The sequence below is a fragment of the Rhinolophus sinicus genome, linkage group LG02 (assembly GCF_036562045.2).
Source record: "Rhinolophus sinicus isolate RSC01 linkage group LG02, ASM3656204v1, whole genome shotgun sequence".
Taxonomy (NCBI): domain Eukaryota; kingdom Metazoa; phylum Chordata; class Mammalia; order Chiroptera; family Rhinolophidae; genus Rhinolophus; species Rhinolophus sinicus.
In genome coordinates this window covers 58,808,403-58,832,396 of record NC_133752.1, presented here as the reverse complement: position 1 = coordinate 58,832,396, position 23,994 = coordinate 58,808,403, and the positions used below count along the sequence as shown (strand labels likewise).

General features: G+C 37.3%; 2 protein-coding genes across 3 annotated transcripts in view; one reads left to right on the top strand and one right to left on the bottom strand.

Annotated features, from left to right (window-relative positions):
- JCHAIN (joining chain of multimeric IgA and IgM) overlaps positions 1 to 23,994 on the bottom strand; it is a 43,386-nt gene that overhangs the window by 9,621 nt on the left and 9,771 nt on the right. The window contains exons 1-2 of one of the 2 annotated variants that reach the window (XM_019757095.2): positions 21,569 to 21,689; positions 21,053 to 21,478 (exon numbers count right to left, since the gene is read on the bottom strand). In XM_019757095.2, coding sequence (XP_019612654.1) covers positions 21,053 to 21,080 — 28 coding nt within the window. In that variant the 5' untranslated portion in view covers positions 21,081 to 21,478; positions 21,569 to 21,689. Of the gene's footprint in view, positions 1 to 21,052; positions 21,479 to 21,568; positions 21,690 to 23,994 lie in introns of those variants that run through there. The other variant, XM_074324483.1, reaches the window with a different exon arrangement.
- On the top strand, positions 21,717 to 23,594 carry UTP3 (UTP3 small subunit processome component). Its single transcript, XM_019757093.2, has one exon. It carries the CDS (start codon positions 22,100 to 22,102, stop codon positions 23,531 to 23,533), a length of 1,434 nt encoding a protein of 477 aa, XP_019612652.2. The 5' UTR covers positions 21,717 to 22,099; the 3' UTR covers positions 23,534 to 23,594.

Genomic DNA, 23,994 nt, shown 5'->3' with positions numbered 1-23,994 from the left:
CTCCCCAAAGCAAGTTTGTCCTGGTGACAAACTAAAGCTTCCCCCAAAGCTTATTTTTTATAAAAGTAAAGATTATCTGATTCATAAATACTAAGCTGAAAAAAGCTCTCTATTTGATGTTTCTATTCTTTCAGTCTTAAGTTTTGTATTTCTATTATGTAAATTATGCATCTAAAAATATCTTTTTTTCTTTAATTAAAGTTCATTGGGGTGACAACTGTTAGTAAAGTTACATAGACTTCAGGTGTACAATTCTGTATTACATCATCTATATCTCACATTGTGTGTTCACCACCTAGAGTCAGTTCTCCTTCCATCACCAATATTTGACCCCATTTATTCTCTTCCAGAAACCCCCTCTGCCCTTACTCTCTGGTAACTACTAAACTATGGTCTATGTCTATGAGTTTTTGTTTCTTCATTTGTTTGTCTTGTTCTTTTGTTGTTCTCAGTTTTGTGTACCACGTATCAGAGAAATCATATGGTACTCAACTTTTTCTGTCTGATTTACTTTGCTTAGCGTTATAATCTCAAGACCCATCCATGTTGTCACAAGTGGTACTATTTCATCTTTTTTTGTGGCCAAATAGTATTCCATTGTGTATACATACCACAACTTCTTTATCCATTCATCTATTGAAGGACACTTTGGTTGTTTCCATGTCTTGGCCACCGTAAATACAGCTGCAATGAACATTGGAGCACATATGTCTTTATAGATAAATGTTTTCAGATTTTTTGGGTAGATACCCAGGACAGGGATTGCTGAGTCAGATGGTAATTATATTCTTAATTTTTTGAGGAACTTCCACACTGCCTTCCATAGCAGCTGCACCAATCTGCATTCCCACCAACAGTGTATGAGGGTTCCTTTTTCTCCACAGCCTCTCCAACACTTGTTACTATTTGTCTTGTTGACGATAGCCATTCTGACTGGGGTGAGGTGATATCTCATTGTGGTTTTTATTTGCATTTCTCTGATGATTAGTGATGTTGAACATTTTTCCATTTGTCTATTGACTATTTGTATGTCCACTTTGGAGAAATGTCTCTTCAGGTCCTCAGCCCATTTTTTAATTGGATTGTTTGTTTTTTGTTGTTGTTGAGTTGTATGAATTCCTGATATATTTTGGATATTAGCCCCTTATCAGAGGTGTTATTTGCAAAAATCTTCTCCCATTCAGTTGTTTGTCTCTGTCGATTGTTTCTTTTGCTGTGCAGAAGTTTGATATAGTCCCATTCATTTATTTTAGCTTTTACTTCCCTTGCCTTTGGAGTCAAATTCATAAAATGCTCTTTGAACCAAGGTCCATAAGTTTAGTATCTATGCTTTCTTCTATGCAGTTTATTGTTTCAGGTCTTATGTTTAAGTCTTTGATCCATTTTGAGTTAATTTTAGTACATGGTGACAGATAGCAGTCCAGTTTCATTCTTTTGCATATGGCTTTCCAATTCTCCCAGCACCATTTATTGAAGAGCCTGTCTTTTCTCCATTGTATGTTTTTGGCTTCTTTGTCAAAAATTATCTGTCCATATTTATGTGGGTTTATTTCTGGGTTCTCAATTCTATTTCACTGGTCTGTGTGTCTGATTTTCTGCCAATACTATACTGTTAAAAAATATCTTAATAAAAATAAGGTATGGCTATGCAAGTGGCACTTTTGCCACCAGAAGACTTACCTATACTTGCAGTATAGTATCAGGACCAGTGTTCTGCCAAGTGTGGTCCAGGGGTCAGCTTCACCTAGAGTACTAGTCAAAATATGGATTTCCCAGTTACAAACGATCAGAATTTCTGGGGATGTGACCTTGGAATATACATTATTAAAAAGAATTCCAGGGCCGGCCCAGTGGCTCAGGCGGTTGGAGCTCCGTGCTCCTAACTCCGAAGGCTGCCGGTTCGATTCCCACATGGGCCAGTGGGCTCTCAACCACAAGGTTACCAGTTCGATTCCTCGAGTCCCACAAGGGATGGTGGGCTCCGCCCCCTGCAACTAAGATTGAACACTGCTCCTTGAGCTGAGATGCCTCCCAGATGGCTCAGTTGGTCGGAGTGCGTCCTCTCAACCACAAGGTTGCCGGTTCAACTCCTGCAAGGGATGGTGGGCTGCGCCCCCTGCAACTGGCAGTGGCGACTGGACCTGGAGCTGAGCTGTGCCCCCCACAACTGGGATTGAAAGGACAACAACTTGACTTGGATAAAAAAAAAAAAAGGCCTGGAAGTGCAGACTGTACCCCAATAAAGTCCTGTTCCCCTTCCCCAGTAAAAAATCTTGAAAAAAAAAAAGAATTCCAGTTGATTCTCATGTACACTAAAATTTGAAAATTGGTAGACCAGCAGTATTAAGTATTTATGGAAAAGTAAGAAGTTACTAAAGGTAATTTTTTTTTAACAAATAGGCTTAAATTGAAAATAACTTAGCTGAGGCCTCTATTTATTTTTACAATTCTGTGCTATAGGCAAATTGTTTCATAATCTTTCTAGCACTGATCAATATATCTCTATATATTGATATATCTTTATAGAGATACATATCTATATCTCTAAACTATATATACATATATTCCTAGCTTAACTTTTAAACCATTTCATCTCGTTTTTATTATATTCTTCCCACTAAAAAATAATGTAAAGTGTGAATAATAGAACCCTTTCCATGCAAGTGAGTTAAGTAATCGGGAACTTAGCTACATGTTCTAAGTTTTTCACCAAAAATGGTTTATTTTTCCACATTCACACATAATATTCTATAGTAAGAAGTTCAGACTCATCTAGATGAAAGAGATCTTAAGGTAATTTATCCTCACCTTCTTTACTCACTCAAGTTTTGTTGCCATTTCCTGTACCAGTCGGAGTACAGCATTTGTTTCAAAACCATCTAAATTAGGTCAGTGCTTCACTTCCTCTAACACAACTTATGATGTTTGGGATACTCAAATCATGACAGACTTTATTCTCTTGAGAAACAGAGAATACAGTCTCTTTGTTTGCTCCTATCTCATTGGCAACTCCTTTTCAGTCTTGCTGAATTTTCCTCTGAATATTGAGGCTTGCTCCTCAGCCTTCTCTTTTCTCTCAACCTCTCCCTAATTATTTTATCTGATCCCATGGCTGTGAATATAGGACATGTTGTGACTTTCAAATGTCTAACTCTAGGCTTTACCTTGCCCATTGAGCTCCATACTTCTAGCCAACTTTCTTTGATATCGCCACTTGGCTGTCTAACAGGTCTCTAAAACTTAACCAGGCAAAGCAGTACTCTTGGTGACCAAGCCATCCTCACATTACCGTTCCAATCTTTTTCTGTCTCTCGTCTTCCTCATCTCAGTCAATGGCACTTCCAGCCACCTGGTTGCTCAAGCCAAAAATCTTTTTGATTCCTTGTTTTCTTCTCCCCAACATTCAGTTTACCATTATGTCCTATTGGTTTTATTTTCAAAATATATCCCAAATTTATCTGATTCTCTCCATTTTCACTGTCACCCTAGTCCAAGCCTCTATCCTCTTTTTTAGACTACTACAATAGCCTCAGTAATAAAAGGTGATTTTTCCTTTGCATTGGCAACTAGGACTCACAGCTGACAAACAACAATGGCTATGTACCCCAAATTCTAAAGAGAGTCAGACATTTCCTCCAAGGTTTAACAAGAGGCAACAGAACTCAACTTACCGTCATCAACCACCACCTCACCTCTCCCAAGCTCCCTCCTCCAGTCTTTAGAGAATTTTGCGAGGGAAAGAGAATGCCGTCATAGGAGCTATTGACCTTGTGGAAATAGTAGTGTTTGTGGTAAGAGACTTTCTCCCCTTTCCTCTTGAGAGAGGGAAAGACAGGGTGCTCTTCTCTCCTCAAAGTCAAGTGAGGAGAGATTCAAGAAAATAACTCAAAGAGATCCAGGACCATGCAAGAAAGGGAAATGGAGAAGCATAGTAGTTAAGGAAAAGGATTTTGAGTCTGACTACTTGAGTTTATCTTCCAATCCACCACTTACTAGGTACCGTATTTCCCCAAAAATAAGACCTACCCCGAAAACAAGCCCCAGTTAAGATCGTCAGCCAAAATGACACGTTTAGTACGTTACAACATGTTCCAGAAGAAGATGACATGACTGTATTTGAATAAATGTAGATTGTTGTACATGAAAAAAATAAGACATCCCCTGAAAATATGCCATAATGCGTCTTTTGGAGCAAAAATTAATATACGACCCAGTCTTATTTTGGGGGAAATACGGTATGTGACACTGGGCAAACCTTGGACACACTAACCTTTGTTTTAATTGGTAAATGGGAGATGTTGGTCAAAAATTAAAAACTTCCAGTTAGTTTTAAGATGAATAAGTTCTGGGGTTCTAAAATATAAAAATTTTTAAATTTATGATTGTATTTATATTAAATTCCACATTGTATTAAATACTATACATAATATTTAATATAATTAAATATAATATTTAATACAATTCCAGAAAATGCGAGCAAATCTATAGTAACAGAAGGCAGATCAGTAATTGCCTGCGAAAGTAGGGACAGGGAGATAAGGAGGGGAGGGAAGGATTACAAGGGTATATGAGAAAATTTGGCGGGAGGATGGATATGTTCATTATCTAGATGGTGGTTATAAATTCACAAGTGTACAGATGTCAAATTTCATCATACCGTATGTCTGAAATGTATATAGTTCATTGTATATCAATTACATTTCATAAAGCTGTTAAAAATTCACATCTTTAGAATTCAGTATTTAAATATGAGGTTAGGATAGTGGATAGGGGGAGGGGCATTCACACAGTGTGAGGGATATAAATGATAAACGTCTAAGTTTTGCTTTGTCTTGTGCACCTGAAACTAATAAAATTTAAAAAAAAAAAAAATATGAGGTTAGGATTTCTTGAATGCCCTTTATCAAGTTGAGGAACTTCCTTTCTGTTCCTAGTTTGCTGAGGGTTTTTTTTTTTAAATCAGATATGGACGTTGCATTTTTTTTTTTTTCAAATGCTTTTTCTCTGTCTATTGAGATGACAATATGATTTTCCTTTTTTAGTTGGTTAATATGGTGAATCACATTGATTTTAAATGTTAAACTAACCTTGCATTCCTGGGATAAACTGCACTTGATGTAATATCCTTTTTATAAATTGATGTATTCAATTTACTAGCATTTTGCTTAGAATTTCTTCTTTCAGGTTCATAAAGGATATTGGTCTGAAATGTTCTTTTCTTGTAATGTCTTTGCATACGTTGTTATCAGGATAACACTAGCCCATAGAATGCATTTAGAAGTATTTGTTCCTCTCCAATTTTCTGAAGGAGTTTGTGTAAAATTAGTTATACAGGAGAGTTAGCATGTCCCTAGGTAGACAGGGGGGGTCCCTGGTGGAATAAACAAAGACAGTCATATCCTAAAACTTCAGGTTTTGAAGTCACTCCTTCGCTCCAGGACATAATGTAAGAAGGCCTTGAAGTTAATCATAGAATTCATTTTGGCCTGACAAATGGAGCTGATCTGATAGATAAAGAGTGGGTTACTTTGCTAATTCCTTTAGGATGGGCAAGCAGAACAAACCTGGTAGACAAATTTCATTAGGAGGCGCCAGTTCCCTTCTTCAAACAAGTTCCCTTCTTCAAACAGCTCCCCTTCCCCAAGCAGGCAAGGGAAGGTATAAAAGTAGGAACTTTTGCCTCAGTCATGGGGCACCCCCCATTCGGGACCCCCTCCTGCTCAGGAGCTGCAACCTCTTCTCCTGCTTCTAATAAACGATCCTTTTAAAAACTTTTTGCCTCTCCCTGGTCCGTGTTTCCATTCTTCGGCTTCACGAGACATGATTCCGGACCATGATCCCGGCCCACACTCAGAAACTGCTAGTAGATTCAACATCACCTACATCATTAGTATTATTTTTTTCTTTAAATTTTTGGTAGATTTCACCAGGGAAGCCATGGCCTGGAAACTCTCTCAAGGAAGCAAGCTGGTGTAATTGCAGAGGTCTCATCATTTGCTTTCCATCTCTCAGAGATCACTTTTTGCTGCCTAATGTCCAATGCCTTAAAAATCATTGTTTCATAAATTTTGCCAGTTTTTTTTCAGTTGTTCCAAGTGGAAGGGTAAATCTTGTCTGTTATTCCATCTTGTTTTGAATTGATGTCAGATACTTGAGTTTGAGATATAAATTTATAGACTGAACTAGACTTTTTTGGACTACTTTTTAGATCAGTTTTAAGTTCACAGCAAATTAGCTAGACATTTAATAATAGAAAACTACCAAAATTATCGAAGCTTCTTAAAACATTGTTAAGGGAAGTCAAAGGAAAATTTAATTATGGTAATTTGGAAGCAATGATGGGGAGGGCAGGAATGGTTTCATGCTTAAAACTCCTTAAACTAGTTATTGCTCCAAATTCCTCTCTACATCCAGTCTTACCCCATAACTCACGGTGCACTCAGCAGACAGTGATCTTTTCAAAAGGAAAATCAGACTACATCTAACTTAAAACTCTCTACTGGCTTCTCATTACACTTCAAATAAATTCAAAATCATTATCTTGCCTGATTTCCCACAAGTCTCCCTTTCAGTCATCCAGCTACTTCTACTCAGGGCCTTTGTACCTTCTAGTCCCTCTGCATGAACACTTTCCATATCCTTGCATGGCTGGCCTCTTGCATCATTCAAATCTCAAGTCAAATGTCATTGCCTCAGAGAGAATTTCCCTGGTTGTTAATCATCCTAACCAACTGCCAGTCACTGTCATATTACCCCATTTTATTATCTTCAGAGTATTTATCACTGTTTGAAATTCTTATTAGTTTATTTAGTATCTGTCTCCTCCCCGTTAGAATAAAAAACTCCTTGAGAGTGGCATTTTCTTGTTGCTCCCATTTGTTTCCAAGAATCAAGCATGGGAATGCCTAAAATTACTGACTGAATAAAAGATGAATGGGGAACATTTGCACAAGGAGTTGAAAACTCCAGTTTTAAGTCCTCTAAAAATATGAGTCTCTTTTTTGGACAGGCTCTATACTGTCAATCTCACTTTCCTAAGTGTGCATCTTTGTTAGCAGCTGTATTACACTATTGGCTTCTATTACGTGTATAGCCAACTAAAATTCCATTTAAAAAATGTGTTTCCATAAAATAACAACTTCCCCACATTTAATACTTAAACAGTTGAGATTTGGGTATGAGATTTAGCATTGATCCCTAAGTTTTATCTTGCTAAACTCAGACCAACAGTACCACTTATTGGATTCCTTTTGAGTCCAAATTCTGAAATCTAGTGGTTATTTCTCTCAGCTTCACAGTGTCTACAAACTTGATACACATGCCATCAGAATCCTTATTTAAGTCATTAAGAAAAAATGTTCAATGGGATAGTGGTGAAGATAGACTTCTACAGCATGCATCTAAAGTGCCACCTCTAAGCTTACACCAACCCATTAATAAGCACGTTGTAGGTATAGTAGTTCATTTTAAGCTAACGCATATAATACCATACTACCACACAGACTGTAATTCTCCCTTTCGTCCATAAGGATAGCATGAACACTTACCATAAGTAATCAATCTCTCCTTAGCCTCTATCTTTAATATCATGTGATTTCTCCCCTTAAAAGTCTTCAATAATATAAAAGGATCCTTGATATTCTGGCATCTTGCCGCTTAAACACTTAAAAGAGATGATGATATTTTTTTTGGCTTTAAATCCAAGATGTAGCTGAACTTCCTTGATTTTCCTTTTGATAGATTATATTCTGCATTTAGTATGACAATTTATTGTTCCCATTTGTCCTTAAACTTTGTATGAAAAAGTTTTGGTAACGGTTAGTGTTGCCCAAAACAGCCCCAAAAACAAAGCTCCTAAAATATTACAGGGTCATCAGGAACACAGCCTTTACACCTTCTCTGTATGTACTGTATCCCTACCTTCTATGCCTTTGAGACACTCGACAATACAAAAATAACTTTGGAATCGACCCAGAAAAATAAACTGAAGGAAGGTCCTATTGGAGGAAAAGTCTTCTGCCAAAAGAAGCTAACAGCAAAAATGATCTCCAAGATAAGTGAAGAAACATAAAATATTCAAAAGTGGAAAATTCTTTATGTGTATATATCCACAGTATAATGAATACATAATTGTTACGTTTAATTTTAAACCTTCTAAAGCTCCCAAAACATCCTATAATCACTCAGTTACACAAATCCGTTGTACATAAAGTTACAAGAGTAAAGAGGGAGTTTTTCTATGACAACAGTGAGCTAAAGCTTGACCTGACTTGCAATCTATTCCTCCCCCAAGATCCTGGCTGGCTAGCTGGGGACTTCCCAAAACTCCTGGAGAGCACTCTCTCTCCATTTCCACAAAAGCGATGTAACTTATCAAGAATAACTATCAACAAAAGTTTAAAGATATGCTTAATAATGTTAAGGAGTACACCAGCTATAACAACTGTATTTGTAATGTTTTATTTCTTAAACCAAGTTAATAGTATACAGGTGTTGTTATATTATCCTTTACAACTTGCATATTCATAAGAAATTAAAAATAATTGAGTCATTATCCAAAAAAAGACTAATTATCACTCCAAACAATGCATGCCTGTCTCTCCCCTTTCAGAATCTTAACCCTGGATCTACTTTGTAGATTAAGAATTAAATAATGGCCCAGTGGCACAGTCTCCCTGGCCCTAGACTCGTCAAGGGGATCACTTCTTAAATTATATGTGTAACCATATGCTGTACACCTGAAATTAATGTAAAATTATATTGAATGTCAACTGTAACTGAAAAATTAAAAAGGGGGGACAGGTGAAGGGGGAATAAGAGGTCCAAATCTCCAGGTATAAAACAAGTAAGTCATGGGATGTAACGTACGGCAGAGGGAATATAGTTATTAGGTTGGTGCAAACGTAATTGTGGTTTAAAAGGTTAAAAATAATTGCAAAAACTGCAATTACTTTTGCACCAACCCAATAATAATATTGTGACAGCATAATACAGTAAGATGGTTTCTTGACTTCTTTAGGTATATAATGTTGAATAACTATTGTGTAGACCTGAAACTAATATAATATTGCATGATAACTATATTCTTAATAATAATCTTTTTAAAAAATTAAACAATGACCCCACATTTTGCATGTTATGATATGCAAATAGTATTAAGTTCAGAATTAAGAATACTAAACTTTATTTCCAAAATTAAATTCTAATCATTAAAAGCATATATAAATGCATTTCATACAATTGTACTTTTATGCCAACTATTTTGTGTTCCTTTTTGTCACACATATATATCAATTTCCAAAGTTGATATAGAAGACATGTATGTTAACCTTTGAAGTAGTTATGTAATATTCCATGATGTTGATACACCATGGTTTGCCATAAAGTCTCTACTACTCCATTTGGGGTTACCCTGTTTACTATTAAATCAAAAACAATTTTTCAACAAATGTACGTTGCAGACCTAATATGTGCCTGATATGTTGTACCCTTGATGCTAAGATATAGATAACCATGACCAACCTGGCCCTGCCTTCCCAGAGATTATACTCTAGTGGGGAAGACAGATAAAAAAAATAATAATGATAAATAAATATAATAATCACAGTTTGTGATTAATGCAATGAAGGAAATAAAGTAGTGTGACAGAGACCACCAAGGTTAGGATTGAGGCAGTCTCCTTTAGAAGGCATACTCAGGAAAGGCCTCCTCTGTGAGGAGGGAACATCTAGGCTGAAACAGGAGCAAATGGGAAGGAGCCTGTACTAGTTTTCTGTGCTGCCATAACAAATTAACACAAATTGAGTGGCTTAACACAACACAAATGTATTATATCACAGTTCTATAAGTCAGAAGTCTGGGGAGACTAATCCCTGTTCTTCACTTTCACAATGTGGAAACTAAACTGCTGCCAGCGGGCTCTAATCATGAGGCTCCAGGAGAGAATCCATTTCCAGGCTCATTCAGATTGTTGGCAGAATTCAGTCTCTTGTCGCTTTAGGGCCAAGGTCCCCATTCCCTTACCTGCTATGGGCTGGAGGTTGTTTTCAGCTTCTAAATGCTGACAGCATTCCCTTAATAGTGGCCCGTTGATCTTCAAAGCCAGCTAGCAGCAGACCAAGTCCTTCTCATTCTTCAAATCTCTCTGACCTCTGCTTTTGCTTCATCTCTCCTGCCTCCCGCTAAAGAAAGTTCTCCGCTTTGGGGGGGCTCATGTGATTACATTGGGCTGACCCACATAATCGAGGATAATCTCCCCATTTTAAGGCCCATACCCTTAATCACATCTGTAGTCTCTTTTGCTATGTAATGGGTAACATATTCACAGGTCCTAGGGATTAGGGCATGCACATTTTTGGAGGGATATTACTCTGCCTACCACATAGTTAAACTGTGTGTCCAAGAAGAAAGGCAACAGCAAGTTAAATGGCCATGATAGGCCAGAGCTTGTCCTGAGCAGGACAAGCACAATGGGGAAGGGCCCTGGAGCTGCCGCCCAGTGAAGGGGGGACCAGAGTAGATGACACCATGCACTTCTTTATAAGGGTCATTTTTTCCCTGTTTGAATTATACAAGTTTAGAATCTATTTTGAATTTTAGAATCAATAGTAGTCATTCGAAAGCTAAAGATGGAGCACAGGCCTCCAAACTTCCAGTCCACTTCACCTCCCACAACACCAGGAGCCACAATTCTTTCTTTCACATCTATATGGAGAAATTTCTTCTAATTGACATTTTTTTAACCCTAAACATTTTGGTTCTTGCATACAGAATTTCTCCAAGTAAGTGTCTGTATCCAATCACAGCGTATATAAAATTTATATTTAGATAGCAGGAGGCAACAGCTAAATTAACAAAGAATTCAAAACATGAAGAAGAAGCTGCAACTCAAATTTATTTTAAAAATTAAAAAATTACGAGGAACAAAACTGAATTCTTTTCCCAAAGGCTTTCCACATAGACTTTCAGAATAGGGTATTGTGGTTAAATGTTTATAAGGAGAATTGCACCTGTGTTGTGGTTGTTTTTAAATAAACTTGCACCTGCAGGGACTTTTCAGAGAATTGCTATTTGGGATAGGACATGTCAGTCATTTGACCGTTATACAGAGCTCTTCCCCTCACCACACCACCTTCGGGGCAGGTCCTAATTTACAAAGAGCCTGTTTCCAAAAATTTATTTGAAAAGCAACAGTTTAGATTTCATAATTTCTCTAGAGATATAATAGTAAACAAGGTTCCCAGGAAATTTCTCAAGCGACACTACGCTCCTTTCAATTCACTGACTCCTGTGGTGTGGTCCCTCACTGCTTCAAGGAAATTCAAATCTATTTTTAGGGGAAGCCTCTGCTCTAGTCAAATATATCTGGTTCCTTTTCCTGTATATAATTAGCTAATTCCTGTTTCAGAATCTTTTTCAGTCTGTCATTTTCCTCACAACCCTTCCCGCCAACCCTTTTCAAAATCCTAAAATTTTTAAAACTAATTCTAGTAAGTTTCCCATCTAATGTCATCCCATTCTGTTCACCATATTACTGTTTTTTCATTGCTAATAAATCCATCTTATATCTCTATTTTATATCATTTTACATGAGTTGACATATTACTTTACATTTTTATCACTTTTCTTCATATGTATATAATTATATCCTATATTGAATTAATGCTTTCTAGATGCAGAGAGGTGTTCATAAAGAGCAGTAGCAATTAGCAGTCCAAAAAAAGGATATGAGGAAACACCAAAGGGGGACTATAAGACTCAGGAAAATGGATGAGAAAATAAAATTTTTCTATTCTAACTCTTCTATTCAGTATTTACATCATATGGAAGTGCCATACCGTCTGTTTTCCCTAATAACAAGGAGAAAGCATAAATCTATAGTGGAGAATATCCAGTCAATTATTTTAAAAATATCTGACACATTCTTTCAAGACAATCTTAGTAATTGTTTTGTATCTCTTTCAGAGTTAGAAATAAGTTGCTTTGGCCCAAAAGGTGTGCAACAATTGATTATTTCCCAATGAACTTTGCAACATTATATTATAAATATATCATATATTCAAGTAATTTAAAATACCTAAAACAGCATAATACTTTACATTGTAAGGATTGGTCTTAAGAGACACATCTACACCATCTACCATCTTCCTACTAAACAAAGAGCAAAGGCTCTGGAGTTGGATTGTCTGGATTCTAATAGGATTTTAGTAAGTTGTTTAACTTCTCTTTCCCTCAATTTCATCTATAAAATGAGCATGGCTGTAATACATATTTCATAGGTTTTATAAGAATCAATAAAATAAACGTAAAGCACCTAGAACATGGCTGCAACATATAAACACTGAATTACTTTAGTATCTATTATTTTTTTTAATGTGGAGAAAAGATGTCTTCTTTCAAACTGACTTAAATGCTAAGCTATTATAGGAGGCAGAATAGTGGCCCATCGAAGACGTCCATGTCATAATTCTCAGAACCTGTGAATATGTTACATTACATGGCAAGGCAGGATTGTAGGTTGCAGAAGGAATTAAGGTTACTGCTCATCAGCTGACCTTCAGATGGGGATATTATCCTGGATTATTCAGGTGGGTCCAATGTAATCACAAGGGTCCTTGTAAGAGAAAAAGGAAGGCAGGAGAGTCAGTGAAAGAGAGAGAGGTATGAAGATCCTGCACTGCTCACTTTGAAGTTGAAGGAAAAAGGCATAAGGCGGAATGCAGGCAGCATCTAGAAGCTGGAAAAGTCAAGGAAACAGAATCTCCCCTAGGGCCTCCAGGAGAAACGCACCCCTGCTGACACCTTGATTTTAGCCCAATGAGACCATGTCAGATTTCTCACCTACAGAACTGTAAGGACAATAAATTTGTATTGTTATAAACCACTAAGTTTGTGGTAATTTATTATAGCTCCAATAGGAAATTAAAATAGCTATCTTTTTGGGTAATTTCCTTATGTAATTGGGGCAACCATGTATTTTTATTTAAAAGAATTTTTCTTTAAGACACTGAAATAAAGTTGCTATTATAGCAATGTTTTTGTGGTCTGTAAGGCTAATGCTGCTTACCTGGCTCTGATTCAAATGGTCATTCAAACATTTATTCTTTCTTTAACAAATGTATTAACATCTACTCTATGTGGCAGGGACACACGTGAACAAGATAGGTATGACCTTGGGTCAGTTGGGTTTACAGTCTATTGGGTAATGATAACATATATTTACATGATGACAAAGTACAATGTGCCTTAGAAGCACAGATGTTGGGGTCGGGGGTAGTGGGGAGAGCAGCAGGATCAAGGAAAGCTTCCCAGAGGAATTAATATCCATGCTGAGACTAAAAGATGATAGAAGTCAGGCAAAAAAGGGATAAATATGGTCTAGGAGAGACTATAACATTGACAGTTTAGAGTTGAGAGAAAACATGACTATTTGAGGAAATGAAAGCTCTACATGGCAATATGAGTCCAGGAACCATATATTTTATGTTTCAACATGACTACTCTTAAACATCTAGTATGGTGCTGGGTACTATGCAAAATTAAAATATTTTACATGAATGTAAATTTGGTGTTATTATACGATATGGTTGTAGAGTAGTGAGTTTATATAGACAACTGTAACATTATACTTGATTATTAAATATCTTCATTCAGTTCCTGAGCAACATGAAATAAGTTTTCAAACATATCAAAAGATTAGTGATTAATATAAGAGGAAACTCTTAAGTAATGTGTTCACTGTTATTTTAAATATTGTATAACATAGAGTGTAGAACATAAATTGTAGTAGTTCACAATCACAGTGTGAAGGAATGTTCTGATACGGTCGTCAGTACAAACAAAAATAAGGCCAAAGAAAATAATTTACAGTGAATAAATAATTTTACCAAAGTACAGAAGCAAAAACCAAACAAAACAAAAACTAGAATAAATCTGCCCAAATTAATCAATGAAGGAACAACAGACCAATCTCTGAATGCTATCCTAATTATACTTTATGCTTATTTGCCTATACACATCTACTACATTCATGCTTTCCCACGTTCCAAAACAAAACTACAAAGATTCAGTATGGGTGATGCCTTCTGATTCTCCTATTTTTCTGCCTTTATATTGGTTGATATTGATACTATATCTCTGAGTAATCTTAATCTATCAATCTGAAGTGCCAAGTTTTTTCAATACACCTTGAAGCGTAGGTCTCTGGGCCATACAAGTTTTTCATTAGTGATAAAACTATAAACTAGGAAATAGTATAATAAAATGGTTCAGAAAAACAACTTCAAAGTGAGAAAGACTTGGGTTTAACCACCAGCTACATAACCTTGGGCAAATTACATTTCTGAGCCTCGCCTGTGAAAACAGGAATAATGGTGCCGTTCTTATAGACACAGTGTGAGAATTAGATAAGATCATGTACTTCAAGTACTGAGTATAGTCCCTCATGCATAATTGTATCTCCCAAAATATTCAATGACACTGACAATAGCAAGTGGAGAAAGCCCAGACAGGTATTAAAACTTTTGGACATGATAAAAAGTGTGAGTTGAGTACACATAGAGGCTTTATTCAGATGAATTTTTTTGGTGGTGGTGGTCATCTTTAATGGATTAGTTTCACAGGGTAAGTTGAGAGGTCTTAAATTTGAATAGGTTTAGACATTTAATTACATATAGCTCATTCATTAATCTAAACCTTTAAATCTGACACTTGGTGATAGATAGTCCTATAACCGTAGTGGCAAACAGGCACTATATCCCTTCTGGTCTACTCGTTCATGTGTGCTAGCTACTTAAGTAAAAACAACCCCAAACCTTATTTTGTCGTTGTTGTTGTTTTAGTTAAGTATCTAATAGAATCCCATGTTCCACTGAATGTGGAAGACCCCCAAATCTCTTCTCCAGTTCAGATATTTCTCCCCAGCTTCAAACACGTACATCCTACTGTCTAGAAAACATTAGACACTTGAACCTCTTCACAGACAATTCAAATGCAGCATGTCCAAACTTATTTTCCCGTTTCCTGCACGCTGCTAACCTCTTCCCTCCCGGGTTTTCTGTCTTAGTGGACAGTACCATCATCCACTCAGTTGTCCAAGAAAACCTGGGAGTCACTGTAATTCCTCACCCCTCATACTTAATCAGACACTAAGTCCTATAATACCATCTCTTAAATAGCAATTAATCTGTCCACTTTTTTATATCCTTATTCCCAGGGCCCTAGTTTAGACACTAAAATTTATCACCCAGATGACTGTAACAGCCTCACACTACCTATAATTTTACCTTTCCATCAATTCTCTACTCTTATCCTGTTTAAAACCCTCCAAAGGTTCACCACTGCTCTTAGCATAAAATCTAAGTTATCTCTTCATACCAAAAATAGATATAGATTAATGTCACATTTGCAGGTAGCTTACTAAATTCTTAGGTTGTTTTTACTCACTTTAATACCTTTTTGAAATTTAAGAAAATTCAATTTAACTCTCATTTGATTAACTATCAGTACTTACTAAGTATAATTAACTGTATTAGATACTGTAAGGGTTACAGAGATGAATGGTGATATATCTGGTAGGAAAGATAAGTATATAAATACCTGTAGTTTTAACACAATAGAGAAAATGTTTTAAAATCCTAACATAGGAAGCGTTAAAGGGCCAGTAGATGCTAATGGAAGGAAGCATATCAGAGAATATATCCTGGAGAAGACATTTTAGCTGGGCTTTGAAGGCCATTAAGAATAGAGATGTGGGGCAGTCTAAGCAAAGGCCAGGAGAAAGAAATCTCAAAAAGAGAAGCAGAATGCTTATTGGAGTTTGGCTAGAATGTAGAACTTCTCAAGGAAAGTAGTAGGAAAGCAACTGGAAAAATAAGTTGGGGCCAGATAAAGGTAGGCCCCCACAGTAAGCTAAGAGGTAAGGATTTATGCTATAGAGAATGAGGAGTGACTAAAGAAAAAAAATTTACGTAACCTGTATTTCAAAAGATCTTCACCATCAAAACTATAATTATCATTGGATCAATAATGAATATTAAAATAATTGTATCTAAAGGATTCCTCATGACAAGAAAAAATAAAAAAGGGTTAAAATAATGTTTAGAAAATAATTACACAGTATTTCATTGGATAAGAGTTTGGAAGAGAAAGCAATCTCACAATTTCATTAAATTCTTCATGTTGTAATTAAAGCCACCAAACCAAGTCATTTTTAACTAAAAGCGTAGAAGGGTTCATATGTTTAGCCCATATTTCAGTAGAAGTTCTATATTTTCCTTCCAAATCACTTCTAGGATTTTTGTGTCTTTAAATAGATACAGACTTTAGTTGCAAAAAGAATCTACAACCTACTGCTTTCAGAGTAAGTGGTTTCCAACAGAAATGAAAGCAGATGGCAACTATACTTCATCTTTTCCATTTTCTCACATACACCTAAAAATAATCCTTTCTTTTTTTGCACCCAAAAATAGTTCAAAGAGTTTCTGTGATTATATTAAATTATCTAAATAAGTTATAGCAATGAACACCAAGAATACATTTTCCCATTATTACTCTTATATCAAACTATTTTAACTATTACTACTTCTCTGAGCAAAAAAAAAGAAAAAAAAAACAAAACTATTTATTTGACAACGTCAGTTGTGAAAACCTAGTCTGTCATGCTGGGATAAAAAGTAAATGCACATTTAACTATTAGCTTAAGTTCACAAAAGCTATGTATTAAATACTTCGTCTTTTAAATGCTATTGTTAATTTTTTAAAAAATGTGCTGATGACTAGAGAAGCACAAAAGACACTGCAATTCATTGTTAAAGGCTACTATTTTGATATGCTGACACTCACCTAATTTCTAGGATTTAAAAAATGACTACTTAAATCCAGACTTACTGGGGCTTGTAGACTTGGTGGAAGGAAAGCAGTAAGTATCAATAGAGCTATGTATAAAATGTGGGAATGCAACAGAGGAAGTTCTTCACCCTGCTGAGGCCAGGAAAGGCTTTTAAGGTGATATTTAAAATTAGTTTTAAAGGATGAATAAAAATTCTCTAGAAAGTAGAAACATGTGCAAAGGAAAGGAGGCAAGAAAGAGCACAGCCTGCACAAGGTTCATGAGGAAACCTGCAGATATAATTATTTATATACAGAGGGTGCCACCAAAATGATGTATACACATTTTAGGAAAGGAAAAAACTGTATTAAAATTGTAATAATATATACTGATAACAAAAGGTGAATACAAGTCATGTGTATACATTTTTTGGCACTGTTATTAATAATTACAGCTTTGATAGTGAAGGTCTTTTGAAACATAGTTCATATAAATTTTTTTCTTTAGTCAGCTCTCATTTTCTCTAGAATAAAGGCTTTAGCTCTTAGCCTATTATATATATTAGGTCGGTGCAAAAGTAATTGTGGTTTTTGCAGTTATTTTTACCCATTTAAATCGCAATTACTTTTGCATCAACCTAATACACACACACACACACACGGCTATGCCATACATGGCGGCAGCGAGAGTGTGGTAAGATGTGAAGTTAAAGATGTCTGCAGGAGTCAAGTCATAAGAAATGTGAACTAATCCTATAGATGTTGGAAGCTTTTAAAGGACTTTAAGTTAGGGGCCTAGATCGTCATTTTTTGTCTACTTGTTTTGTAATTGAACCTCAGACGCAAACAGTTAATTATTCTCAGTTCCTGGCACATTCTCATTATTGGTCCATGGCAGGTTCCTTTCCTATTCCTTCTAATCTCCAAGCCTCATCCCATTCTTCTTTGCCCCTCCATAAGAACTGTTTATTTTATATTTAACGGGCATTATTTTGTTGGTATATGTTCTTACAAAACATGTTATTGTATTTATGTGAGTGGTATTATATTACATATCTCATTTTTTACTTTCTACCCTAAGCACATTGCTTTTGAGAACCACTCATGTTGCTATGTGGATATATATAATCTACTGTTTCCAATTACTGTGTAGTTAAGATGACCATATAATTTATCATCTAAAATCATGAGTGTAATTACACTGGAATAACAGGTTAATAAGGGCTGTAGTAGGCAAACCAGTATGTATGGTCACTCTATGCTCCTAAATTTCATGCTGCTTACCCATGACAGTTTACTGATCTGCTCTCCCATGGATGGGCCTCCAGGTTGTCTCCAACTCCCTGCTGTCAATAATGGCTTTTCAAACAGCCTCATACAGGTACCATCACATAGGACCTGTGTGAGAATTTCTTTGTTAACCAAAAAGATGTCTGTAATGATTTGTAAATCTCCGGCATAGGTAATTATGAGAACACTGAACATATGAGCAAAAGGACAGAGGAGGAAATTGCAAAGCAATGCTTGGGGAATAAAGAGTGATAGAGCACTTAAATCAGAATGTAAAGTTTCAGTAGGGGGTTAATGAAAGGTACGGTGGGAAAGGTTGCTTTGAGGCAAGACTGTGGGAGGACTGTGTGTGCTGTGAACTTTATAGTAACTGAGAGTCATTGAAAGTTTTAGAACAAGGGTGTGGGACGATGGAAACAGTATTCTAGGACGATATATGTGATAATACTGAATCAAATGTTCCCAGCAAAGACTGGGAACGAGAAGAGCTACTAAGGGAATATTTGAAAGCCAGTGTTAGCTACAGTACAGTGTAGATTCTGAAGCCAGACTGGGTTCAAATCTATTCTACCATTTACTAGCCTGTGACCTCATTTAGTGTCCATGTGCCTCAGTTTCCTAAATTAGAGATTATCATATCTCCCTCACAGGGTTGAATGTCAAGAGCTTATAACAGTACCTACACATAATAACTGCTCTCAATGTTAGCTATTATTATTATTGCTACAATAGTCTAGGGGAAAAATGAGCTCAATTTAAGCTAACCTGGTGGTAGTATACCTTTAACACACAGAGTATCCTAATATCAGTGCGTCATTCACAAACCCCTACCTGCCATAGTCAGAAAACCTCCTAAAGGGCTTAGAATAAGGCAAAAGAGTATTCTTTGAAAAAAAACTTGGCCCTCATTATGTGTAACTTGCTAACTCCTGAGCCAGGTATAACAATAATGTGATTAAAAAATTCCAGTTGTTGATAAATTATAGTTGCCACAAATGTAATAGTTAAATATCAAATGTTATTTAATATTTATTCATTTTCTCTGGGGACTCAGTGCTTTTCTTTTTTAATTGACATAGGGTTATGGTATAATAAAGCTATTAATCTGTCTTTACAGCAATACAAAGTTATAAGAAAATAATTCCTCACCTAAATGGGATATAATTATAAGATTAGACTATGTAAGATTAGTCCATGGGAGCTACTGGAATTGAATAATTGGCTTTAACTGTTCTTTATCAAAAATCTGAGACTGTTAGAATACAACACTCTCTGAATATGCATTAGATATTGCAACTCTATTCTAAATAGTTAATGTAATGTGTAGTATAAACTAAACAGTATTAGAGCAATGTGATAACTCCTATTAAAAATATCCAACATATTTTTCTAACTTCTCTATAATAGTTATGCATTTTGGTCCTGAAGTATGACTATAAAGTCTCAAATAATGTTCAATGAAAATAAATAAAACTAAATATGCCTAAATAAAACTTAGTATTTAGACATTATGAAAATTCAATAATACGTTTAAAACAAGGATATAATTACAGTTCCAGCTTACATTAAACAATATTTCTAGAATAACAATCCAGAGGCAATCTCACCCCTCCAATCTCTCACAGCACTAGGCTTACATCACATACTACCTGTATTTTAATATTCTGCATGCATCTTTTCTTTTCTACCTGACTATAAGTTCCTTGAGGGAAGACACTGTGGCTACTTCACCTTTGGATCTACTACAGTATGCTGCATTCTGCTACAGTTAGTAAGCAGTTAATACTTGTTGAATGACAAAATATATTAAAATTCACATTCAAAAATGAATTCTGCGAGGGCAAAGCAGAACATAACATTTTTATCCACATCTTTTTTATTCATAAAATTGTATTTTCTGAAATATTTTTGTAAAGGTTTTCAAATGTGTAAGGTAACTTTTAGCACTTTGACAATGTTTAGTTAGAAATGCCTCTTTTCTAAAAATTTGTATTATTTTTCTTAACTTAATGACACGTACTTTCTGCAAAGAAATTGTATGTCACCATTAATTTTAGCAACGTATCAAAAGGTTAGCTCCCAAAACCTATATTTGAAGGTATCATAATACTAACTCTGAACCTACCATACGTAACGTCTGAAAACTTAAATCTTGAATTATTCTAAGGTTATAAGACAGTCTTTTCATGCTTCTAGCTCTAGTAACACTTCCAAAGACAAGTTTGCCTAATTCTTCCCTTATTACCACTCTCCTCCTCAAATAGTAATACTTTAATCTGTGCTCTTGGTTTCTCTCATTCACCCAGCAAACACACTCTCTGTAACGGTTCTGAAACTCATTCACATTGTAAAGGCAAAGGACTGATAACAGCTGACTGTGAAAGCCTGCTGTGGGAGCACTCTCCGATTTCTGTGCCAGATTTACTAGTGTAATCTCCCTGAGTCTGTTTCCATGTATGTAAAATAAAAGTATGTAGGTGGAATTAATGAGTCCTAAAATCCATTCCAACTCAGGTTATCTCCCTTAGAGTTGTTTGCAGTCTTACACATCATTCACTCTATTTTATGTAGCACCTGAGACAGACATATAATCAAATACTGTAATTTCAATACTTATTCATTAAACAAGTCTTGATTCAACACATACTCTGTGCCAGACACTGTACTGGATGCTTGCAAATCAGTGTTTGTAGAGATCTACTAGGTGATAAGAGAAGAACTGAGAAAAACACAACTAAAGGAATTAAAGGAGACCAAAGAGGTGACGCTTAAGCTGTCTCTTCAAAACAGAAGTTTTCCAAGGTCAGGGGATAGTACTACACCCTACCTAAGTAAGAAGGATGGCACCTATGAGAGAGTGATGTAAAAGCCATGTTAAGTGTTCTCAGCGGATGAGGGCTGGGTTAACACTAGACAAAAGGCCCACAGTACTTACTCCAGTTATAATTTGGCATGTTTTCCATGATTACTTGGTCCCCTGCTAGACCACAAGTTCCACGAGTACGGGACTGTTTTTGCCCATTGTACTCCCAAAGCCTAACACGCTGCCTCGTGCATAAATGTTGAAGAATAAATGAATAAAGGGTACAGCCTTGACAGTTCAATGTGTCATTTCCAAAGAATCTTTAAGAATGAATCTTCTCCACTAACAGGAAGAAAAATCCTGGGGCCTTCTGCAGCCAACTTTTGAGTTCCTCGGAAAGAGTTAAATCCCCGTGGAGTCACCGAGCCCAGCGGGCAGGCATCTGGAGAAGGGTTAACACACCCGCCCTGAGGCCCGGTCTGCGCTCTCGCCAGGATTCTCCAGTCCAGCGGCACCGCAGCGCCTCAGGCTATGGTGCCCAGAAAAAGTATTCGGACGCTGGGGAAAGAAAAAAACAACCTGATTAACTTCCACACTAATAAGCGGAGACTATAAAACAATGCCAGTAAACAGGGAAATCTTACACACCCGCATTTCACTCCAAGTCGGAGACGCCCGGTTCATGCGCAGTACAGCTCATTGCACAGTCCCGGGGCCTCTTCTAGGAGTGGAGGCAGAGCGCCCTCTACTGGTCCCGGCGACCTCGCCTCGCGGTTCCCTCGCGATACTGCCCCCACCCCCGCCACGCCCAGGCTCGCGAAAGTATGAACAGAAGTTTCCGCAAAGGCCTCTACGGAACTGAGCTTCCTATACCTGTTGTTCCTACACGGAACGATTTTCATTCACTGGAATAGATTGACGTTAAAGGGCAAAGCGGAAAAAGCAGTAGCTGTTAACGTGACTAGGCCTGCGGGACCCAGCGGAAGTCCTGGTTCATACGCCACACGAAGAGCATCCTGGGGGCCGGAAGGAGGTAGAAATTCCTGCCGGCGACCGGAGCGCCGGCATATTCGCGTGTTACGAGGTCGCGTGGCTGTTTCGAGAGGCGTGTTGCTGGAACGCGTGGCTCGTGCGCAGAGGGCTGAGGTGGCAGAAAACCCGAACCTGAGGCCACGAGCAATGGTGGGGAGATCCCGGCGGCGCGGAGCGGCCAAGTGGGCAGCTGTGCGAGCTAAGGCAGGTGGCGGCCCAGCGGACGAAAAGGAAGACGATTTAGAATTGCCACCCTCACCAGGGGACTCCAGCTACTACCAAGATAAGGTAGATGATTTCCATGAGGCCCGATCTCGAGCCACCTTGGCTAAGGGCTGGAGCGAACTAGAGAGTGGGGACGAGGAGGAGGATGGCGAGGAGGAGGAGGAGGAGGTGCTAGCCCTAGACGTTGCTGATGAGGACGACGAAGATGGAGAGAGTGCGGGGGATGAGGAGGATGACGATGACGATGGTGGCAGCTCCGTGCAGAGTGAAGTTGAGGCCTCTGTGGATCCCAGTTTGTCGTGGGGTCAGAGGAAAAAACTTTACTATGACACGGACTATGGTTCCAAGTCCCGAGGCCGGCAGAGTCACGAAGTGGAGGAGGAGGAAAAAGAGGAGGAGGAGGAGGCACAACTCATTCAGCGGCGCCTAGCCCAAGCCCTGCAGGAAGATGATTTTGGGGTCACCTGGGTGGAGGCCTTTGCAAAACCGGTACCTCAGGTAGATGAGGCTGAGACACGGGTTGTGAAGGATTTGGCGAAAGTTTCGGTGAAAGAGAAGTTGAAGATGCTGAGGAAAGAATCCCCAGAGCTCTTGGAGCTGATTGAAGACCTGCAAGTTAAATTGACAGAGGTAAAGGATGAGCTGGAGCCATTGTTACAGTTGGTGGAGCAAGGGGTCATTCCACCTGGAAAGGGAAGCCAATACCTGAGGACCAAGTACAACCTCTATTTGAATTACTGCTCCAACATCAGTTTTTATTTGATCCTGAAAGCTAGGAGAGTCCCTGCACATGGACATCCTGTCATAGAAAGGCTTGTTACCTACCGAACTTTGATCAACAAGCTGTCAGTTGTGGATCAGAAGTTGTCCTCTGAGATTCGTCATCTACTCACATTTAAAGATGATGCTGGAAAGAAAGAATTGAATCCAAAAGCAAAATCCACCAAGGCCAAGCCAAAATCTGTTTCAGGGACTGTTGTTGCTGCTGCTGCCTCGGCTGTTACAGATCTTTCTGATTCCGATTTTGATGAAGAAGCTGCACTGCAATATTACAAAGAAATTGAAGACAGGCATAAGTTAAAGAGAAAGAAAGAAGAAAGTAGTACTGAAGAACAGGCTCTTGAAGATCAAAATGCAAAGAGAGCCATTACCTATCAGATTGCTAAAAACAGGGGACTTACACCCAGGAGAAAGAAGATTGATCGCAATCCCAGAGTAAAACACCGGGAGAAGTTCAGAAGAGCCAAAATTCGCAGGAGAGGCCAGGTTCGTGAAGTTCGTAGAGAAGAGCAACGTTATAGTGGTGAACTATCTGGCATTCGTGCAGGAGTTAAAAAGAGCATTAAGCTTAAGTAAAGTGTTTACTTTTTTTTTGGTAATGATTGTAGATCAATAAATTTAATTTTTAACTGGTGAAGTGATTGTGTTAATGTATAATACCTAATCTTAAATTTTAAAAATTCTTGTCAACGGGGAAATTTGTTTGCCTTATTGTCCAATTTATCCTTCAATTTTTGCAGGTGCATGGGAAAAAGATGGTGTTGAAAAAAGTTCTCCAATATCCTGTCAAGTAGTAGCCTAGAAAAATTTCAGATAGTTGTGGAGCAACTGTCAAACTTAGAACAGTTTTATATAATTTTTCACGTAAAGTGAAGAGAATGCACCTTTGGCAGTCATCTTATTTGCAAGATAGCCTATAAAATAGTCTGGCATTATTTCATTTACCTAAGTGTAATTCTTGAGCAGGATACTTATTAATAAATAGGTTTAATGTTAACTTCAGGATTTTGTACACTATGTAGTAAAAGCTTAGGAAT